The 22,192-nt window shown below is 44.3% G+C and overlaps 1 protein-coding gene and 1 pseudogene across 4 annotated transcripts; both read left to right on the forward strand.

Annotated features, from left to right (window-relative positions):
- The first annotated feature begins 775 nt into the window (after positions 1-775).
- LOC100836242 (putative disease resistance protein RGA1) lies at positions 776-11,071 on the forward strand. 4 transcript variants are annotated; one of them, XM_010233408.3, is made up of 14 exons: positions 776-1,332; positions 1,426-2,007; positions 4,969-6,173; positions 6,309-6,446; positions 6,631-6,740; positions 6,880-7,286; positions 7,366-7,550; positions 7,642-8,182; positions 8,317-8,452; positions 8,634-8,740; positions 8,905-9,404; positions 9,486-9,671; positions 9,762-9,860; positions 9,976-11,071. In XM_010233408.3, the coding sequence occupies exons 2-3, from the start codon at positions 1,437-1,439 to the stop codon at positions 6,165-6,167; spliced, it is 1,770 nt and encodes a 589-aa protein (XP_010231710.1). In that variant the 5' UTR covers positions 776-1,332; positions 1,426-1,436; the 3' UTR covers positions 6,168-6,173; positions 6,309-6,446; positions 6,631-6,740; positions 6,880-7,286; positions 7,366-7,550; positions 7,642-8,182; positions 8,317-8,452; positions 8,634-8,740; positions 8,905-9,404; positions 9,486-9,671; positions 9,762-9,860; positions 9,976-11,071. The 4 variants fall into 4 exon arrangements, with proteins under 4 accessions (XP_010231710.1, XP_024315887.1, XP_014754435.1 ...); XM_024460119.1 differs by having other exon boundaries at positions 778-1,332; positions 1,426-6,173; positions 7,353-7,550; XM_014898949.2 differs by having other exon boundaries at positions 778-1,332; positions 1,426-6,173.
- An 816-nt stretch (positions 11,072-11,887) lies between these two features.
- Positions 11,888-18,301, forward strand: LOC106866067 (annotated as a pseudogene).
- Positions 18,302-22,192: the final 3,891 nt, after the last annotated feature.

The following is a 22,192-nucleotide window of genomic DNA, read 5'->3' on the forward strand; positions in this document are numbered from 1 at the left end:
TGCATGAGCCGTGAATAATTTCTAGATTAATCCTAGGATTTTTTTAGTTTTATATTTTTATGTTGCACCATTATTTTCCTCGGAACAAGCATTTCAATGGCAAAAATACAATAAACACGTATACGCATCCAAAAATCACATTTACAACAATTGACAGCCAAGTCCTCAGCGAGTTCAGCAAAATTGATTTCACTGTTGTGAGAAGTGCCAAACTATTTCTATGATTATTCCTATGTTTCTAGCATTTTAATAAATGCTAAAAATGTATTTTCATCCCTAACAAAGATATTTACACATGGAAGTACCACAATTTTGTAGTGGAAATTGATATTGTCCTAGCAGAATTTATTGCAACAAGGGTTTCATTTTTTCGGGGTCAATTAGTCTTTCTTCCAGCCTTTTCTTGAGGTTTAAAATACATCAATGAGATTTAATTAGCCATACCGTTTTTCCTATTTACAACATTAGCAACACTTGGTGCTGGAAATTCCTAATTTTTCCATGATATATCCCAACTGTTTTTACATTTGTTGTGTGGCACCAATAGTTTTTCTATGTTTTTTCTTCTGAGATATAATCCTTACCAAATATATCAATAATTACTTCTATTCCCCACAAAATTAGTATCAAGGACCGACCCATGCCAAATCTCATTTTTTCAGAATTATAAGCTGTCTTGAACCTTCCCTTTTTCCTCAAGCTTGGTATCTGTTCTTTCCCTTGAAGGCCGGTTGGCAACTTGACATCCTTCCCTCGCCCCTTTTCCCCGCAAAAAAAAAAAAAAAAAGACTTGGCATCCTTCCCTTTTCTCCCCTTTCTTCAAGCTTGGCATCTGTTCTTTGCGCACTCCACTCCGGCCAACTTTCTTCGCATCAGCCAGCTCCGGCATCTCTCCGTCCCTAGGGCGTCTAGGGGCCCGCGGATTGATTCGTTGGTCCGCCACTGGCTTCCTTTAACGCCCTTCTTATCCCCGGAGCTATCTTCCCTGCGATGGCAGTTTCAGATCTAAAACCATTCCTCTGCTCCCGTCCTCTTTCTTCTCCACGCAATCTGTCACCGCGCACACACCCGAAGGGGAGGCGTTGCAGCCGGCGAGGCGGCGAGCCACCCGCAGCAAGCAGAGGCGGCGATCGAGGCGATCCCGTCTAGCAGCGGCGGTGAGCAGCCTCGCAGACCTCAGCGGGTGACGCTGCGAGTTGCGGCGCAGAGACCCCGTCGAGCAACACCCATCTTCCCGGCGCCGGTGCCGACATCTCCGCCGGCGTGACCCTGCCGTCGCCGCATCGAAAAAAGAAGAAAGCAGCTAAACATTCCACCGCGGCTCATCGCCTTGTAAGGGGAATTCGTGTCAGCATGTACATATTTGTTCAAGCTAACTACCTGCACATGATTTCAGTATTCCTAAGTACCTGCACATGATTTCAGCCAGCGTGAGGATGGACGCGGCCGTCGATGCGGCGCTCTGGGTGGTAAGCAAGGCGCTGGCCCCCGCAAGGGACGGCCTGCTGGAGTCGTGGGCGGCCAGCTCCAAGCTCGGCACCAACGTCCAAGCCCTGAAGATGGAGCTGTTATACGCGCAGGGGATGCTCGACAGTGCCCAGGGCAGAGACATCCGCAGCCGGCCTGCGCTACGGGAGCTGTTGAACAAGCTGCGGCAGCTGGCGTACGCGGCCGATGACGTGCTTGATGAGCTCGACTACTTCCGCATCCAGGATTCTCTCGACGGCACCAACCATGCCGCTGACGATGATGGCCTTGTCCGGAATGCTTGGCAGACTGCCAGAGCTGCTGCCCACAAGCTTAAACTCGGCTCAAGGTCACGTGATGATCCAGCTAGCGACGAAGAAGGTGGTGCCAGACAAGCATGTCTCTCTAGGGTTCTCCCGTGTGGCGGGCATGATAAGAGACCCTCACCATTGCCGCCCACAAACCAGGGCGTCCAGGAGGCTGGCTATGCATGCATGCCTAAGGTCATCGCTCGTGCTTGCAACGCTGCAGACACTATCGGTAAACACTTTCCATGCCACTCTTTTCCGTCTGTTTGCGGTAATGATGTCGCTCCTACCGTGCGGGAATCCTCTGACATGACGAGGGGACGGCGATTTTTCTGTGGTACCTGCCCATTCAAGGAGAATAATCACGCTGTCCTACCACCAAAATGGAAGTTTCATCGTGTCGAAATGTCCCAAAAAATGATGGAACTAGTCCAACAGCTGAAACCCCTTTGTGCTAAGGTCTCCACCATCCTTAATCTTGAGCTACTAGGCTCCACCCAAAAAGAAAAAACAAGCAGACCCAAAACAACCCCAGGAATCGTAGAGCCTACGCTTTATGGTAGGGATGGTAAGAAAAAGGAGATTATAGATCTAATATTAACATATGATAAGTATTGTGGAGATGGACTTAGAGTTCTTCCCATTGTTGGTCCAGGCGGTATAGGGAAGACATGTCTCATCCAACACATATATAAAGAGCTGGAGAGCTCTTTCAAAGTTCTGATTTGGATATGTGTGTCTCTTGATTTTAATGCAAATAGGTTGCTAGAAGAGATAAAGAAATATATTCCTGAAGTTGAGGGTGAAAAAGGAAGTACTGCCGAGCGAATCAAACAAAGATTAAAATCTAAGCGGTTCTTACTTGTCTTAGATGATATGTGGACAGATAACGAGCACGAATGGGGAAAACTATTAGCTCCATTAAGAAATAACGAGGGAGAAAAGAGTAATGTTGTTATGGTCACCACTCGAAAACCACGGGTAGCAAGCATGGTCAGTTCAACTAATTCTCCGATTGAGTTGGAACGTCTAAATGAGGATAATATTATGTCATTCTTTGAAGTATGTGTATTTGGCAACCAAGAACAACCATGGAAAATCTATCCCGATTTACAAGATACCGGAAAAGAAATGGTGAGCAATTTAAAAGGTTTCCCTCTTGCTGCAAAAACAGTAGGTAGATTATTAAGGAACAGACTTACATTGGACCATTGGACAAGAGTTGCTGAAAGTAAAGAATGGGAATTAGAAACCGATCCCGATGACATTATGCCAGCTCTAAAGCTTAGCTATGACTATCTCCCTTTTCATCTACAACAATGTTTTTCCAACTGTGCATTGTTTCCAGAAGATTATGAATTTGGTAAGAAAGAGTTGTTTCACTTCTGGATTGGACTAGGTATTTTACATTCAGACGAGCACAAAAGAGCTGAAGACGTTGGACAGGGCTATTTAGATAACTTGGTTAATCATGGTTTTTTTAAGGAGAATAAAAACAAGGATGGCCCTTGTTATGTTATCCATGACTTGTTGCATGAGTTAGCAGTGAAGGTCTCGTCATATGAATGCCTTAGTATACGTGGTTCTAATGTGAACTCCGTTCAAATTCCCCGCACCGTACGTCACTTGTCTATCATCGTAGATAATGTTGATGTCAAGGATAGAGGGACTTTTGATAACTATAAAATTGATTTGGCCAGAAGGCTAGGTAAAAATTTGGATGTTCAAAACCTACGCACTTTGATGTTATTTGGAGAATACCATGGAAGCTTTATTAAGGCTTTCAGGTATCTGTTTAGGGAAGCTAGAGCTATTCGAACTATTTTACTGTCTGGAGTGTCGTATTCTGTGGAGGATATATTGCAGAATTTTTCAAAACTTATCCATCTACGCTACCTAAGGGTCATATCAAACGCTAAAGTGTCCTTACCCAGTGTATTGTTTAGATTATATCATCTAGAGATCATTGATCTAGAAAAATGTTATGCCGACTTTGGTTTGACATGGCATATGAGCAACCTTATAAAATTGCATCATTTTCTTGTGTCGGAAGATCAACTTGAGCTTCACTCTAACATAATTGAGGCAGGGAAACTAAAATTCTTGGAGGAACTGAGGAGATTTGAAGTTGGAAAAGAAAGCAAGGGTTTTGAACTTAGACAACTAAGGGAGTTGACAGAGCTTGGAGGATCACTTGATGTTTATAATCTTGAAAATGGGCAAGCAAACAAGGAGGCGGAAGAACAAAAAATCTTACATAAAAAATACTTACACGAGCTACTATTAGAATGGTCTAACAATGCTGCACCACAAGAAGAAGACATTCTTGAGAGTCTTGTACCACATCAAAATCTTCAACATCTATGCATTAAAGGTCATGGCGGTGCTAATTGCCCATCATGGCTAGGTCGGAACCTTTCAGTGAAAAATTTGAAATCTCTTTGTCTGTGTGATGTATCTTGGAACACACTTCCACCTCTTGGGGACTTCAACTTTATTAATGATCCCGGTGAAGGGTTTAAGGGTCTTGTCTCAAGCGAAAACTTCCAAACATTGAAAAAGCTAAAATTAGTTAACATACCAAACTTGAAAAGATGGGTAAAAAATGACAATTGCCATTTTTTCTCTTGTCTAGAGGCTGTCGAAATTACAGATTGCCCTGAACTCGTGGAGTTGCCGTTTTCACTTCCTTCTTGCTGTCAAGCAGAGAAGAAGAACCTGAGAACTTTGTTTCCTGAACTACAGAACCTGAAGATTGTAAACTGCCCACAGCTATCCTCCTTGCCTCCTATCCCTTGGTCTCCTGCCCCATGCTCTATTGAGATAGAAAATGCAGGATCAGTTTTCCAGAAACTTGTTTATTCCAAAGACGATGAATCAAAATTAAGCCTACAAATTGTGGGAAAAGATGGTCTGCAGAGCATTCTCTGGAGTGGGTTGGTTTTTCACAATTTACCTGATCTGGAAGTGTTGACTATAGATAATTGCCCTCCCCTGCCGCTGATTCACCTAGAAAAACTAAAGTCTCTAAAGACACTCAATATGCATAAAATGGGTAGCACCTTATTGTGGTTTGAAGGTGAAAGCCATAAAATGGAATCTCCGGTTCCAGTTGAACGCATGGGGATCTCGAGTTGTGGTGCTAATGGGAAGGAATTGACACAGGTGTTATCTCATTTCCCTAATCTCACAGATTTGGGTATAGAGAGATGTGAGAAGATAGCAGGTATGGTGCTTGAGCATCAGAAGGTGGCCACGTCACCTTCAGCAAAGAAAACAGAGCTGGCACATCGTACTGGACACCAACCGCAACAGACTACAGGAGAGGAAGAAGTCGCAGCAGCAAGAGAAGAACTGCTCCTCCTGCCTCCCCAACTACAACAGTTATCGATCTGGTCTTGCCCTAACCTGGTCTTGTCCACTTCACCGGGCTTCGGTGGTGGAGGAGGCGAATTCCAAAGCCTCTGCTCCCTCCGCTGGTTGAGCGTATACTTTTGCCCCCAGTTCTTCTCCTATTCGTCCTCCGCCTCCTCTTGTTCCCCTTTCCCGACCTCCTTGCAAGAGCTCATTCTTCGGGGAACGGGGGGCACGGAGATGTTGCTTCCTCTCTCAAATCTCACCTCTCTCACCCGTCTACACGTGAAACGCTGTGGGGATCTGAGAGGCGAGGGCTTATGGCCTCTCGTTGCCCAGGGCCGCCTCACAAGTTTACACATCTCCACAACCCCCAAATTCTTCTCCGGTGCCGAGCCCTCATGGCCCGACGATGAAGAGAGCAGTTCCTCTTCCTCCAGAGTCGAGTCTATGGTGATACCCTGCTTCGCGGGAGTCTTTACTCGGCCAATCTGCAGACTCCTCTCTTCCTCCCTCACCGAATTAATCTGTTGGGAAGACAAAGAGGTGGAGCGCTTCACGGCGGAGCAAGAGGAGGCCCTTCAACTCCTCACATCCCTCCGGGAACTCAAATTTCGTGACTGCGAGAAGCTGCAGGTCCTCCCTGCATCGCTATCCAAGCTTACCAACCTCAAGAAATTATACATCCAGGGGTGTCCAGCCCTCCGGTCGCTGCCCAACGACGGCTTCCCGAGTTGTCTGGAGACATTAAGCATCTGTGATTGTCCGGCCATCAAATCTCTGCCCGACCACGGCCTCCCGAGTTTTCTACAAAAATTAGAGATTGACACATGTCCAGCCATCAAATCTCTGCCATCAAATCTCCCGAGCTCCCTGCAAGAAATAGAGATTTCCAATTGTCCGGGCATCAAATCTCTGCACAAAGAAGGCCTTCCAAGTAAACTACGGGTATTAGATGTCAGATTTGGTGATAACAGCAAGGAGCTAAGAAGGCAGTGCCACAAGTTAAAAGGAACCATTCCAATTGTCAAGTGCTAATCCAAGGTAACAAACGAGCAATTCATTGTTTGTACTCATTCCTAGTTACCCACATATCCCCATTGCTTTTCCTAATTAACCTCTGAAGCACCAGAGTCGTTCTCTGAATAACCCACTTGTTTTAATCTTCTGTGTGTGCAGGGCTCTTCTTGGACTTGTACATTCTTCTAGTATACCTTCATAGATACAATTCTCTCTGTATTGAAGCACAGTTCAAGGTGTACTTTCCAGTGCTAGCTTGAATGTCTCCAAATGTATTACCATGCTGGACATGAACAGGTTAGTATATGCATGATCAGTCCGTACTCTCATATTTCCATGCACTTTTACAAGTTTAATCTGCAGTTGTATTCTTGTTCTTTTGGTTAGCTGGGCCGCTTTTACAAATTGTTTGATTGTTTTTTCTTATCTCATTATTGCATAATCTGATAAATGTGTGTTTCTAATTCTATCTGCTGTGCAGGTCCGCCTCTGCCATGGAGTTGTAAATTCTTCTATCCTTGGAGAATTTCGGCAACAAGGCAGAGTTCACATGTCATGTTTGGGTGGTATCACCTCCTTATACATAATATGGTACGTATCTGTAAGATCACACTTTATGATTAATTATGTTTACTTTGCTTAGCCTGCTTCTTCCTGAACCACACCTCAAGTCATTTTTGTTTTGGTTGGATCTAAAGTGCTTGTTATGTCGTTCCAATATATTTTGCAGGGATCTGTTTGGGAGCTGCGCCTTCTCATAGCCTCCTAGAGATCTGTCCAAGCTTCTTGAAAAAAAAGGAAAAATATAGAAAAGAAAAGAAAAGAAAAGAATGGAAAAAAAGGAATAAGGAAAAGGAAAAGGAAAAGGAAAAGGAAAATGAGAACAAGAAAGTAAAAGGAAAAAAATCTCGAAGCTCCATCAATTCACAGTTCACACTTGTCGGTCTTGTGTGGTATCTTTATGGAATGTAGTTGTGTAGTTGTAGTATATAAATTCTTCCAGTTAAAGAGTAGAAGTATTGTTTTTTTATTTTATTTTCTAGGATTGGTTGGCTGGTAGCCATGTTTCAAATTTGGAAAGTATAGTACTAATCACCTTCGTGTTGGTGCCTTGCATTGAAGCTGGAGTTAACAGAGGTACGTGCTACTTATAAATTGTAAGCCCGTTAAAAAAACATGATTGGAAACTCATTAATAATTCAGTCTTATTTTGTAGATCAATCTACCAGCTGGAAGCTCAAGTATTGCGATGTTGTGGTTGGTTCAGGCGTGGTCTTCTGACACCGCAATAGCCAAATGAACAAAAAGGCACTGTCTTGTGGATGCAATTTTTGTTTATTCCAAGCATTTCTGTGCCAAATACCAGGGTTACATAATTCTTTAACTCCATGGTGCACACTCGTGAGTATACTTATATCTCAATGTACTCTTGAAAACCCATTGCCTTGTTATGTCCTAAATGACTTATTTCTCTATTCTTCCTTTGATGCAGTGAAACAAAAGCATCTTTAGCTTAGTCTAGTAAACTCATAATCGAGGATTGCTGCCATCAATATCTGATCAGGCCACTTGGTTTACCTTCATACTTAAATATGGTGTCCAGCCCTGCATCGCTACATCAATATCTGATCGAGGATTGCTCCTCCCTGCATCGCTAACCAAGCATACCAACATCAGGGGATTAGGTATCGGGGGGTGTCCAGCCCTCCGGTCGCTACCCAACGACGCCTTCCCAAGTTGTCTGGAGAAATTAAGCATCTCTAATTGTCCGGCCATCAAATCTCTGCCCGACCACGGCCTCCCGAGTTCTCTACAAAAATTAGAGATTACCGATTGTCGAGCCATCAAATCTCCCGAGCTCTCTGCAACAATTAACGATTCACAGTTGTCCGGGCATCAAATCTCTACACAAAGAAGGCCTTCCAAGTTCACTACGGGTATTAGATGTCAGTGATCATGATAACAGCAAGGACCTAAGAAGGCAGTGCCACAAGTTAAAAGGAACCATTCCAATTGTCAAATGCTAATCGAAGGTAACAACGAGCAATTCTTTGTCTGTACTCCTTCCTAGTTACCCACAAGTCCCCATTGCTTCTCCTAATTAACCTCTTAAGCACCAGAGTCGTTCTGTGAATAACCCACTTATTCTAATCTTCTGTGTGTGCAGGGCTCTTCTTGGACCTGTACATTCTTCTAGTCTACCTTCATAGCTGTAACTCTCTGTACCCAAGCACAGTTCAAGGAGTTTCCACTGCAAGCTTGAAGGACTCTCAATGTGTATCTCCCATCCTGTACATAAACTGGTTAGTATATGCATGATCAGTCCGTTCCCATACTTCCATGCACTTCTACAAATTTATTCTGTAGTTTGTAGTCTTGTTATTTTGGTTACCTACCTAGGAAGCTTTTACAAATCATTTTATCCGTTTTGCTTTCCTCACGACTGCATAATCTGAGCAAGGTGTGTTTTGATCTACCATGCAGGCCTCTGCCATTGAGTTGTAAATCCTTCTATCCTTTAAGAATGTCAGTAACCAGGCAATTCCCATGTCATGGCCTTGGGTGGTATGGCCTCCCTGTACACAAGTATGGTACGTATATGTGACATCACAATTTATGCTTTGGATAATTAATTCATTATTATATGTTATATTGCTTCTTCCTGAACAACACCTCAAGTCATTTTGTTTTGATTGGAATTTCCTTTTTCTAGGGATCTAAAGTGTTTCTTATGTTGCTTCAATCTACTTTGCAGGGGTATGTCTTGGAGTTGTGCCTTCTCATAGCCTCCAAGAGATCCATCCATGCTTCTTGCAAAAAAAAAGGAAAAAATGAAAAAAAAAGGAAAATGAAAAGAGAAGGAAAAAAAAGAAATGGAAAAAAGGAAAAAAGGAGAAAAAAGAAAGAAAGAGGGAAAAAAGAAAAGGAGAAAAAAAGGAAACAAACAATCGAGAAAAGAGGAAAAGGAGAAAAAAACTCTTCATAGCTGACACTTGTGTGTCTTGTGTGGTGTCTTTATGAAATGTAGTTGTGTAATTGTACTACATATGTTCTTTCAGTAAAAAGTAGGACTATTATTTCATTTTCTAGTTCGGGACTTCCACAATCAGAACTAGGTTTTCCAGCGCAAAATAAAAATTTGGAAACGCTAGTAGGCCCCACCAAAACAGAGAGGAAAGAAAAGAGAAACAAACAATTAGTAGCTCGTCCCCTTTGTCCTGCTGGTGGTTTGCATTGAAGCTGGACTTTATAGAGGTATGTGCTACTTATAATTTGCAAAACCAACACTGCCATACATGATTGAAACTTATCAATTCACACTGGCTTATTTTGTAGATCAATCTACCTGGAAGCAAAAGTATTGGAGGAAATTGTTGTTTGTTCAGCCAGTTGTCTACCACTGCAATAGCCATACTAACAGAAAGGCACCGTCTTGTCTTGTGGATGCATTGCTGTCTATTCCAAGTGTTTCTAGACCAAACACCAGGGCTATATTATTCTTGATTTCCATGGCGCACACTGGTGAGTACACTTACATCTGAATGTACTCTTGAAAATCCATTGCCTTGTGATATCCTAAATGACTTATTCTCTATTCTTCCTTTGATGCAGTGAAACAAAAGCATCTTTAGCTTAGACTAGTCCAATCATAACCGAGAATTGCTGCGATCAATATCCAGGCGACCTACGTTTCCTTTCATACTTAACATGGTGTGTGCTATACTCTGATCTAGTATTTTGATCATCTGGTTTCACATTGCAAAGTATGTCAGCGACATGGCAACACGTTGAGAAGTACTTATAGTATTTGTTTCCCTTTTACCAGCAGATCTGATATTGAAGGAATCAGCGAAATAGTCATCATTTTCTTCGCAACAATAGCTGCTCATCTTGAAGTCTTCAGTGTCACAAATTTGCTGCACCTTGACGGCACATTCTTATAGTTCTTTCAAAAGAAAAATAAAAAAATAGAAGAGAAAAAAGAAAAAAGAAAAAAAAAGAAAAAGAAAAGAAGAAAAAGAAAAAAGAAAAAAGAAAACAAGGAAAAGGAAAAATAATTATTTTCGAAAAAATAAGTTCAAGTGCACTCACAGTTCACACTTTGGGTGGAGTGTGGAAGTTCACACTGTGGGTGGAGTGTGGAAGACGGAGTATAGTGACTGCCCTTCACTATGCACTGGTGGCGTTGACAGAGGTCCAAAGGCATAAGCGGCGGGTGGCGGCCAAAGGCATGGGAGGGGCAGTGGCGGGTGATGGGTGGCGGCGTAAGGTATGAGAAGGGTGTGGTAATGTTGTCCGTTTGTGGTGGAAGATTTAGGGATGACGGTGGCATAAAAGCATAGATGACATCCTTGTTTGGCATAAAAGCCCGGATGTGCCTGTTGTTTGATCTGCCATCCCTTCAGTCAATGCCGCAGGCTTCATATATATTCTTGCTGTTTAGATGTGCTCCGTGGAAGATTCGTTCAACAGTGTGCTCCTCGAGCTGCAGAGGTCCGTCATCCAGGATGGTGGTAATCAATGATGCTTCTTGTCAGTTCATTGCAGCTACAAGCAAAGGCTATGTCGATGGGTTGGAGCATGGCTCGTCCTACAGTGTGCTCGTCAAGCTTCGGTGGTTGCTAGGTGGAATGGAAGCCCCCTTCTGATAGAGGTCCTCCCTATATAGTGGCTTTGTCTTTTTTCCGTTCTCTCTTTTTCTTGTTTTGAGCCTGTTGGGTCTCACCTTTTGTTGGCTTTGTCTGTACTCATGCTTCTTGCGCTTCCTTAATGAAAATGACACGACGCTCGGCGTGTTCGAGAAAAAAAAATGAACGCGGTGAGCACCTTACTGTTTCTGAAAAAAAGAAACAAATTCCATTTGTAATGCTGACTCTTGAAGCGCTGTAATCTGCTACCATATTGTTTTTTCTCAAAGCAAATTCCCCTGGTTTCTTTTTATGTTAACGGCACATGCCCAGCATTTGCACCCAAATATTGAAAGAACGCGAGAGGCAGAACTGCATACCATGATGATCGTATGCAGAGACTTGACTTGAGAGTATCCTGCTCTACCTGCATAAACCGGTCATAAAGATCTTCAGTCAAACTAGTCATATAGCTTACAAGCCGCAGTTATTTAAAACTGGTATACCATCAGACAGGTTCAGTGGAAGTGCACTTCGATGCACTTCTGTCTCGATCATGCACCCGCACACCCACGAGAGAGGTCAGTTTCAACTGTAGTACGGAGTAGTAGTCTAGCCGGGGATGGATCGAGCGACGATGAGATCCAGCCTCCTCTTCTCGATATGGCAAGCGCATAAACAGTAGCCTGTCGCACTCTGTTTCGTCTGCAGCAGACCAACATTCGAAGATGGGCTTCCACATGTAAATTTTATGGATTTATAGCAGTCTTTCCACTGATAAATCAATATGGCATGTCGTGTCTTATAGTAGTACGTCATAGTATAATTCTAGTTCAACGCATCTATTAATGATAAAATCGACTTAACCGTGTACCGGGACATGTTCTTTCAGCAAAAAAATGTGAAGAATATGTCAGGATACCATCAAATTAATCCGTGTCGCCGTCGCCGCCGTGATCGAGGTCAAGGGGTACACGCACACTTGGGTGGCCTACTGGGCTGCCTCCCGCACCAACTTCTTGGGCCCGTTTAGGCTGGGCCGCGAGCCATGACGGGGATACGCGTGGGAGGGATGGGCCGGCCTCTACGTACGCTGCGTTCGACCCAGCCATGGGGGGCGGCACCGCTCTCGACGCCGGCACCATGTTCGCCCGCGCCTCCGCGCCGCCCATCTGCGCCACCGTGCACGCCGAGGTTCATTGCCGCGTCGACCAAAAGCTCCTCGAGCTTCTGTGGTTGCTAGGCGGAATGGAAGTCCCCCTTCTCTTACAGTGTTGAAACTTAACGTCAACGGAGGCTTCAGTCCTTGATTGAGAACAGATTCGCCCGAAGTTCTGATGGTAACTTGTGATGCTTCTGGTCTGTGTTCAGTGGAGCTGCTCGAAAATGATGTGACGTGATAATGCCCTTGCGATACCCTCGGACACATGCGTCTGTATTTACAGTTCTGATATTACGGGGATCTTCTGATGTCTTCAGCAATTACTCCGAAATACTATTCTGTTGCGCTCTCAAAGCACATTCTTATAAGGGGGAAAAAGGAGGAAAAAAAGGAAGAAACAAAAGGGAAAAATCTATATAAAAAAGAACTCTTCGTCCACTCGAAGTTCCCACTTCCCACAGTGGGTGAAGCAGTCCGGAAGACGTAGAGGATACCAACTGCCCCTTCCTCCTCCAGTAAACCCATGACACAGATGATAGTCTTGTTTGGTCGAGTTTGGTCGAGTTGACTGTCTGTGTCCAATTGTTCTTGCTGTTTGCTCTGCCATCCTTTGAAGTTGGAAGAGGCTACATCCATCGCCTGCAACCGATTACATGGGCCTAAGTATCCAGTCTTGTCAGATGATGCTCCATGGAGGGCTCATTCAACAGTGTGCTTCTGTTTAGATAGATGGAAGGCCTTACTGACACTGTGTTGAAAGTTAAATTTTGGCCGAGGCTTTCATCTTGTACAGAGAACAGGTTCATCCGGTGTACTGATGGTAATCTGCTATGCTTCTGGCCACTTCATTGCAGCTACAAGCAAAATGCAGAGATTGATGGTGCTGAATTGTCAGGTATCCTGGGGGTGCAAGTTTGAACTGACTGCCAGGTCTTTGCAGAACCTATGGTTGATGCATTGAGGTCATAGATCCAAGATTACGGGAATCTGTTAACGCCTATAGATCGAAGAAGGGAACACTTCAGAGTTCAGGATTCGATTGCAGCGGAATGGTTGTCTTAGAAGCTACGGCAGTACTGCCATTTACATATCAAGCAAGAAGAACATGAGCTGCACGACAGTTAGTCTTCATCGCGGTAGCGGGCTGGCATCCTACTGGGCCTTGGGTTGTTGCGCGTTGGGCCCGTAGTGTCGTCGGCCTGTTGGTGTACTGGTAGAGAACCGTCGACATAATCTTTCGTCATGTCCAGGTGCTCAAGCTTGCAGTTTTTTGATTTTTTTTTTTGCGACTGCAGTTTCTTGAATTTTAGTCTTGCAGTTTCTTATTTTTTCTTGAATTTTCGTCATGTCCAGGTGCTCATTCGTGTGTACCCTGGACAGTCTAGCTGTGGAAACATTACCCTTTCCCGGTTGTATTCTTGAAGTTGTATTCGACATGATCGTAACTCTTGAGCGATGATGATGAATAAAGTGAGCACACGGTTAATTCTCAACAGAAAGAAGGCCGTAGATTAATCAAGCACCTGATGAAGTGTACAACCATATTTTTGCCAATAGTTTGTTTCAACACTGGCGGTTTCACGTAGAAACCCAACTTTTACACTGCAACATTCCTTCACATGCCATGTCTCAACAGAAAGAAGGCAATTGATTGATCCAGCCACCTGGTAACATTTTGCCGTTGGAAAATGTTTTCCTTTTTCAGGTCGTTGTTCTCCTTCCTAAGGGCGTCGTAAGCATTATAATTTTCTTTTTCCTAGACATATATCATAAAAATGTCCATTTCCCGATGAAAATAACGGGTATATAAACTATACAACATCGTGTATGTGTTAAAATCTTTATTGTTTTCTGAAGAAATGACCCAGTTGAAAATGGAAATATTTATAGAAGAGTTGGTTAAAAGTGATAAAATGACATAATACAGTACTATACGTGTTGAAATGAATTTTGCTTGACGAAGCCCTGGAGAGCGGACACAACGGCGGCGACCCAATTTCCGCCGCCACCCTACCACTGCACGGCATGCCGCGACGGCGTCCGGCTGCACTTGTCCTCTCGGGCGCCCTCTTTGTATTTTCTATCCACCACGGGCAGGGCAGACGGGCCGGGGGGGAAGCCGCCTCGTGTGGCGCTTGAGCGTGGGCGACAGGAGCGCCGACGAGGTGCTCGACGAAATGCTTCCAGGCCATGTTTCTCCTGTCTCCTCTGCGACGCGCGCGGCAGCACGTCAGTGGCGGCGGCAAAGGTAATTTCGAACTTCTCGTTGCCGATGACCTCCGTAATTAACGACTCTAGAATCCCCAAACCGTTTGATGAAGCGGCGTGGCTTCATGGACCGCTTCTCTTCGTCATCGGGACAGTTGGCTCTGCATGGACCGGCCGCGGGCCACGTCGTCGTCGCCTTGAAGACCGGAAGACGGGCCACCAGGACAGGTGAGTTGCTGGCGTAGCAAATTCTAATTATGATCACTACTCCATGGGCCACCATGGACCGCTTCGCTTCGTCATCGGGACAGTTGGCTCTGCATCGACCTGCAGCGCACTGATTCGCCATACGTTATTGGGCCAGTTCTTTTCAGCTTCTAAAACAGCTTTAGGTCCAGCACAACCGAATCCGAAAAGAACTCGATTCCAACTAGTTTCTAGGAGCAGCCCAACCCCCAAAATCTTTCCTATGAGAAAAGGCTGGTCCAGGACAGCTTCCCGGCCTTCTGAAAAATCACACCTTTCTTTGCCCCGAAAGGTCACTGCAATTACAAGAGAACTGCCACCGCAGGTACATACCGATTCGTTCTTTCTTTCTTCCAGATAGCCCTTCGCCATTGCTCCTGTCTCCTCTAATCCTCTTGTCCTCCTCTCCAGCCAAGAATTTAGGGTTCCTCCCCCAAGCAGCCGCCGCCACCAAGTCTGTGCCGCGCCGTCGCCCGTCGGAAGCCATGACGCCGGCAGCCTCTCCGGTATAACCTCCGCCGCCGCCCTGCTATTTCGCGGCGCCTCCGCCGCAGATTCGTCCCCCGGCCGCCGCCTTCGTCCTCAAGCCGAGCCTCCGCGGATTTGTCCGCCGGTCCGTCGCCGCAAGAAGGCCCCGCCGCCGTTCGTGCTGCTGGTTCGAGCCCCATGAAGCCACGCGGCCGCCGGATTCATCCCCAAGCCGCCGGTCCGCCGCCCCACGAAGCCGCCGCCGCCGTACTCCTCTCGCCGCCGGAATTCAGCACGGCCGCGGACCGCATCTGCTCCGAAATCAGATCGACGACCTCCACCTCCTCTGTGTCATGCTCCTCCGGCCCGACCACCTCGTCGTGCTCTTCGTAGCAGCAGTAGAAATTTTGATTTAGAGTTTGAGTAGAGTTTTTGTTGTTTGTGTGAATGTTATTCTAATATACAGAGAACTCGATTTTGTTGTTTGTGTAAACTCTGGATGAGCATGATTTTTTGGGGTCTAATGGAGAGATCGGATTCATGTGATTAAGGTGGTTAATGGTAGAATTTTGTGGATGAGAAGAGCATGGAACGCTCGTTTCAGCACAGGGGATAGAGGGGTACCGAAGACTTTCCGTCAGAAAACTCACGCAATAAGCTAGTTACAACGGAAGCTGAAAAGAACTGGAGTGTGTTTTAGGAGCTTTTCTCCACGGCTGTTTCTGTGGACAGAGAAGATTAAGCCGGTTCTGCAGAAGCTGAAGCTAAAAAGAACTGGTTCATTATTTCGCAGCCGCCGCTGCCTCCGTCCGGCGTGTGAGCGTTCTTAAGTTATTATTACCAATTTAACTTACGGCAAAAAAAAAAACTACTTCCTCCGTCTAAAATTTAGTATAAAGTTGTACTAAATGGCCGAGAAGTAATTCCGGTCAGAGGAATATATCAGTAAAAAGTTTGTTCGATGACGAAATAATATATATTTATTTGATCAACTAACGATTTACACGGCAAGTAGCAATTTATTTAGGGAATCTGTTGTAGAAGAGAGTGATTTGTAGGTGGAATCTTTTATAGGGAATCCCCCTAGAAAGGTTTTGGGGGATGAGATTTAGGGAGATCTTGGAGATGCTCCGTTGAGGTATCAAAGGCCCATCTTTATCAAAATGTGATTCAAGAATCTAAAATCCCTCTCACATGTCTCGGTCTTAATTACGTGCATTAATTCACTAGGTTTCTACTTAAACATTAATTCCTTTATGTATTGAGGCATTTTTGTTCTGGCACTACTGTTTTCAACATTAAATCTACATTTAATGAACGGAGGAAGTACATGCCAATCTCCACCACAGATCTACTCTATGGCTGCTTCCTCTAGCATTCATTCTGCCCGCCGTTGCAGTTGCGTATTCGTGGCCGCTAGGATTCCTATTGTTACAAAATACAATATCCCATTTTAGAATGTAAGTCATGTAACTTTTGTTACACAATTTACAATTTAACCTCAACAAATGATATTTTTTCTTTCAAAAAGGAGATAATCCCTATGGCCTCGGTTGATGCACAAAACCATTAAATTATTGCAAAAGGAAAACAACATTACAAGCCACCATTAAATTATTGCAAAAGGAAAACAAAGCACCCAACATTCAACATTACAAGCCATGAGAAAACTACTCAAACATCACAAACCTGAAACTGGCATGCCACCCAAACTGGCTAAACAAATCCCGTGTGACGGTCTCTAATCAGTTACATCCAAAGTTCATAGAAGGCTACGACCTCGTGCTTTTGTACTAGGGACCGGAATTGATCTCGCCGTTACTACCGATTTAATAGGTCTATCTAACCCGCGAGCCATTTTCCAAACATATTGGAAACATAACTTGGAAGTAGAAGATTAGAATCTACAAAAATGCCTTTCCTGTCCAAGCCATAGTGCAGCCCCTTCCTCCCCACCCCCCACCCTACACACACTACAAAGATCTTTGGTGACGATCACCACGAAGGAATCTGCCATGGGGGTGCGTCAGCTGACGATGTGGCCAGGTGCTCCCGATAGAGGCCGCCCGGCCGTTGTCAACCTCAGCACCAGAGAGAGACAGGATTTCTGGGGAGGGAGGAGACCGGAGAAGTATATAATACATATCAATAGATTTTTGTTTAATTTTACACCTCGTGTGGCTCTCATTTATATTCATTTGTATCATTATTTTTCTTGAAATAAAAGATACCATGCACCATTGATGGCATGACGAGAGCGATGCGTGAGAGTTAGGAGAGATGCATATCTCACGCAACATCATGTTGGACTTAAAAATAATAATTTAGAGTTGTAGATGTTAGAGAATCTTTCTATAAACTTGATAAGTTAAATTTTTTTTGAAAATAAAGCTAGAACATATTATAATTTGAAATGGACGGAGTATTGTTAAATCATTAAAGAAGTAAAATTAACACACATGTTAGAGTTCTATTAATAAAATTGTACACACACTTACAATCATTTATATACACGTGCATAATTATTATTTGGAGTTTCTTCTTTTTCTCAAAACTGGTAAATACTATTTTCCAATTTCTAAAAATTGTAAGCTCACTGAAACCTGAGCTCTAAATAGCCACTCCGGAGACTAAAAGTGCTCCTTTGGATTGTAGGATTTTCAATGGAATTTTGGAGGATTCAAATCCTTAGGATTTTTTTTTTTCCTAAAATTGCCATTCGGATCATAGAAATGTAGTTGGCAAAATTTTATGGAATCCATTCCATTGGTCTCAGTTCTATAGTAATTTTAACATGAGCTCAAGCCTTCGCTTTTTTTTTCGTTGAGAAGTCCAATGCATCAGGTTCCCCTCTCAAATCTCATCTCTCTTGCCGATTTAACCGTGTCTGACTGTGGGAACCTAAGAAGCGAGGGCTTATGGCCTCTCGTGGCCCATGGCTGCCTCACAGGATTACACATCTACGGAGCCCCCAAATTCTTCACTGGTTCCGAGCCCTCGCGGCCGCATGACCAACAGAGTTCCTCTAAACTCTGGAATCTGCACACGGGTAAAGTCGCGGGAGTCCCTACCGCGTCCATCTGCAGTTTCCTCTCTTCCTCCCTCACAAGGTTAAGCTTCGTTGGGGACGCAAAGGTGGAGCGCTTCAGAGGAGCAAGAGGAGGCCCTTCACCTGCTCACCTCCCTCATGGAGCTCGAGTTTTGGTGGTGCACCAAGCTGCAGCGCCTCCCTGGAGTGCTATCCAAGCTTACCAAACTCAACAGATTACAGATCATGGACTGTCCAGCCATCCGGTCGCTGCCCAAGGACGGCCCTACCGGGATCTCTGCAAGAATTAGATGTCAGTCATAGCGGCAACAGCAAGGAGCTAATCAGGCAGTGCCGCAAGTTAAAAGGAACCATCCCAATAATCAGAGACTACGAACCAAACGAGAAATAATCCAAGGTAACGAAACAAACAATTCCAGCTTTCCACTCATTCCCACTCCCAACCCACATTTCCATTCTTGTTTTTCCTTCTAACTAATTAGCATCACTGTCGTTTCGTCTGAATCACCCACTTGCTTGTTTAATCTTCTGTATGTGCAGGGCTCTTCTTGGACTTGTACATTCTTCTAGCTTAGCCTCGTAGATCCGATTATCTCGGTATTCAAGGACAGTTCAAGGAGCTTTGAAGGTTTCTCAGTTGGCATCTCCCATCCTGCACCAAACTGCTTAGTATATGTATAGTCATTCCATACTCCCATGCACTGTTTTTAGAAATTTAATACGTAGCGTGTTGTTCATGTGTTATTAGAAATTTAATAAGCAGTGCGGAAGACGTAGAGGATACCAACTGCCCCTTCCTCCTCCAGTAAACCCATGACACATTCACCATGCAGTGACGGTGTTGAGGGAGGTCTTGAGGCGGTTGTCGTGGGAGGTTCGTTGTGGTGGAGGGTGTGGGAAGGGACAGGGGCAGCGGTGGAGGAGCACAGATGATGGTCCTGTTTGGTCGAGTTGACTGTCTGTGTCCAATTGTTCTCGCTGTTTGGTCTGCCATCCTTTGAAGTTGGAAGAAGCTACATCCATCGCCTGCAACCGATTACATGGGCCTAAGTATCCAGGCTTGTCGATGTGCTCCATGGAGGATTCATTCAACACTGTGCTTCTGTTTAAATAGATGGAAGGCCCTACTGACACTGCGTTGAAGGTTAAATTTTGGTTGAGGCTTTCATCTTGTACAGAGAACAAGTTCATCCGGGGTACTGATGGTAATCTGCTATGCTTCTGGCCACTTCATTGCAGCTAGAAGCAAAATGCAGAGACTGATGGTGCTGAATTGTCAGGTATCCTGGGGGTGCAAGTTTGAACTGACTGCCAGGTCTTTGCAGAACCTATGGTTGATGCATTGAGGTCATAGATCCAAGATTACGGGAATCGGTTAACGCCTATAGATCAAAGAAGGGAACACTTCAGAGTTCAGGATTCGATTGCAGCGGAATGGTTGTCTTAGAAGCTACGGCAGTACTGCCATTTACATATCAAGCAAGAAGAACATGAGCTGCACGACAGCTAGTCTTCATCGCGGTAGCGGGCTGGCATTCTCCTGGGCCTTGGGTTGTTGAGCGTTGGGCCCGTAGTGTCGTCGGCCTGTTGGTGTACTGGTACAGGGCCGTCGACATAATATTTCGTCATGTCCAGGTGCTCAAGCTTGCAGTTTCTTGAATTTTAGTCTTGCAGTTTCTTGTTTTTTCTTGAATTTTCGTCATGTCCAGGTGCTCATTCGTGTGGAAACATTACACTTTCCCGGTTGTATTCTTCAATTTGTATTCGACATGATCGTAACCCTTGAGCGATGATGATGAATTAAATGAGCATGTTTTTGCCAATAGTTTGTTTTAACACTGGCGGTTTCACGTAGAAACCCAACTTTTACACTGCAACATTCCTTCACATGCCATGTCTCAAAAGAAAGAAGGCAATATATCGATCCAGCCACCTGGTGACATTTTGCCGTTGGAATAAGTTTTCCTTTTTCAGGTTGTTGTTCTCCTTCCTAACGGCGTGGTAAGCATTAGATCTTTCTTTTTCATAGGCATAGCATAAAAATGTCCGTTCACCAATGAAAATAACGGGTATATAAACTATACAGCATCGTGTATGTGTTAAATTTTTTATTCTTTTCTGAAGAAAAGACGCAGCTGAAAGCGGAAATATTTATAGGAGAGTTGGTTAAAGGTGATGAAATGGCATGATCGATACTATGCGTGTTGAAATTTTTTCTTTTCTTTTGGAAGGGAAAATGATTTATTCATTAGAAGCACAGTACTTTACAAAGCTTAACATCAGGCAAGCTTAAACGCTGAAGAGCGTTTTGCACTGGGCAACCTACAGTTCTGTGAGTAGAGTTTACACAGGCAAAAGTACTAGAGGAATTAAAGCCTGATTTTCTAGCATTAGAAGCTAGGTTGTGAGCCACACCATTGCAATCTCTGGGGACATGCCTGATGGAGGAGGAGGGGAGCAACTTGCTGTGCATTTCATCAAGCAAGGGTCTGAGAGACCAATGTCCAGGGTTCTTGAGGATGCTTCTTGCTTCTGCTGCTTGTGCAAGGGTTAAGTTGTCTGTTAAAAAGGTGCTCGTCTCAAGTTGAAGATGCCTGCTAGAGATGACTGCAAGAAGAAGAGCCCAAGCTTCAGCTTGGAGAGGGGAGCTGCACGGGGGTGAGGCTGCAGAGATTTGAACGTTCAGCCTGCCAGAGGAAGAGTAGTGCTCGATGTAGACTCCAAGACCTGCTTTAGGTTCAGCTGCATTTGGTTGGCTTCGAGGGAGCTTCCAAGCTGCATCCGAGTAGATGTGTGTACCTGGAGAGGAAAAGCTCAAAGCCAAGTCAGTAGCTCCATGCGCACTCGCCCTATTCGTTCCTTGGTCCTGTGAAGGATCTCCAAGCTCCAAATCTGTGCAATCAATTAGAGCCTTTGCAGATTTGAAAATATTGGCAGGGAGAGAATGCTTTTTATTAAAGAGATAGTCATTTCTGGCTTTCCACAGACACCAAAGGAAGGTAAAGATATTCTGGATGGAAGCCTGAGGGTGATTGGAGTTAATTAAAAAGGAAATGATGTTTGTGATGCTCTGATTGTTGGTGGCAATAGGTTCGATGCGAATAAACCAAGGAGATGAGAATCAGGCAGCTTTTGAGAATGGACAGAGAAAAAAGAGGTGAAGCTCATCTTCAGCCAAGCCACACCTGCAACAATGCTTGTTAATGTGCCTGGAAAATTTGCCTGCTCTTTTACCTGTTGGGAGAGCTCTTCTAACTAGTCTCCAAGCAAAAAGTTGAACTCTGAGGATGAGAGTTTTTGATGCCTAAATTGTTCTGAGAAGAGAGAGGTCTTGGCTGGAGACAATCGAACCACTGGAGCTGCTAGACATCACCTCCTGGAGTGTTATTCTGTAAGAACGTTTAGATGTGCAAGTACCTGAGGGGTTATGTTTCCAACAAAGCATATCTTCACCATAAGATTGAATAATAGGCGTGTTAATAATAATGTCCGAAGCATAGGGACTGAAAAGATTACGAAAAACATTAACATTCCAAGTTTTGGTACCTGGAACCCACAAGTCCCTAACTACAGCCGGGTAAGAGAAATTAGAGCTTTGGATGATAAGATGATCATGTATGTTCTTCCAAATATGACACCAAGGGGTACTCCAAATAGAAATATTACCATTAACAATCTGATAGAAGCAGGAGTTTTCAATATGATGCCATACCTTGAGTAATGAGGCCCAGAAGGCAGATTTGAGGACACTTTTGTTTGCCAACCAGATAGTAGTGCCTGGGTGGTACTTGGCTTTTAAAATTCGAGCAATCATGCTATTAGGTTCTTGAGCAATTCTTCAGGCAGCAGAGCATAGAAGACTCATGTTGGTGGCTTGAATGTTTTTTATTCCAAGTCCTCCTTCCTTCTTTGGCCTGCAAATATCTGACCAAGCATGTAGGCAAAGAGGTTTGGATTGAACCCCTTCTTGAACACATGTCCACCAAAACTTCCTAATGATAGAGGTAAGACTTGCAAGGAATTTTTTGGTGAAAAGAATATTAGACATGTAATAGATGGGGATAGAAGCAAGACCGAGTTTATAAGAGTAAGTCTCCCTGCATGAGAAAGTTTGTTAGCTTTATAACATGTGAGCTTAGATTTAAATTTGTCCAAGATGAAAGAATAAGCTGATGAGCGGTCCTTGGCAGGGAGTAAAAGGGGATGGCCAAGATGGGTAGTATCTTTATTCAAGTCTTCAACAGGGAAAACATGCTTGATAGCTTGCCTAGTTTGAAAATCA

The sequence above is a fragment of the Brachypodium distachyon genome, chromosome 2 (assembly GCF_000005505.3).
Source record: "Brachypodium distachyon strain Bd21 chromosome 2, Brachypodium_distachyon_v3.0, whole genome shotgun sequence".
In the NCBI taxonomy this organism is placed as follows: Eukaryota; Viridiplantae; Streptophyta; class Magnoliopsida; order Poales; family Poaceae; genus Brachypodium; species Brachypodium distachyon.

Excerpts from the sequence above, each read along its gene's own strand:
- LOC100836242 (XM_024460119.1), top strand. The coding sequence starts at position 1,437 with ATGGACGCGGCCGTCGATGCGGCGCTCTGGGTGGTAAGCAAGGCGCTG.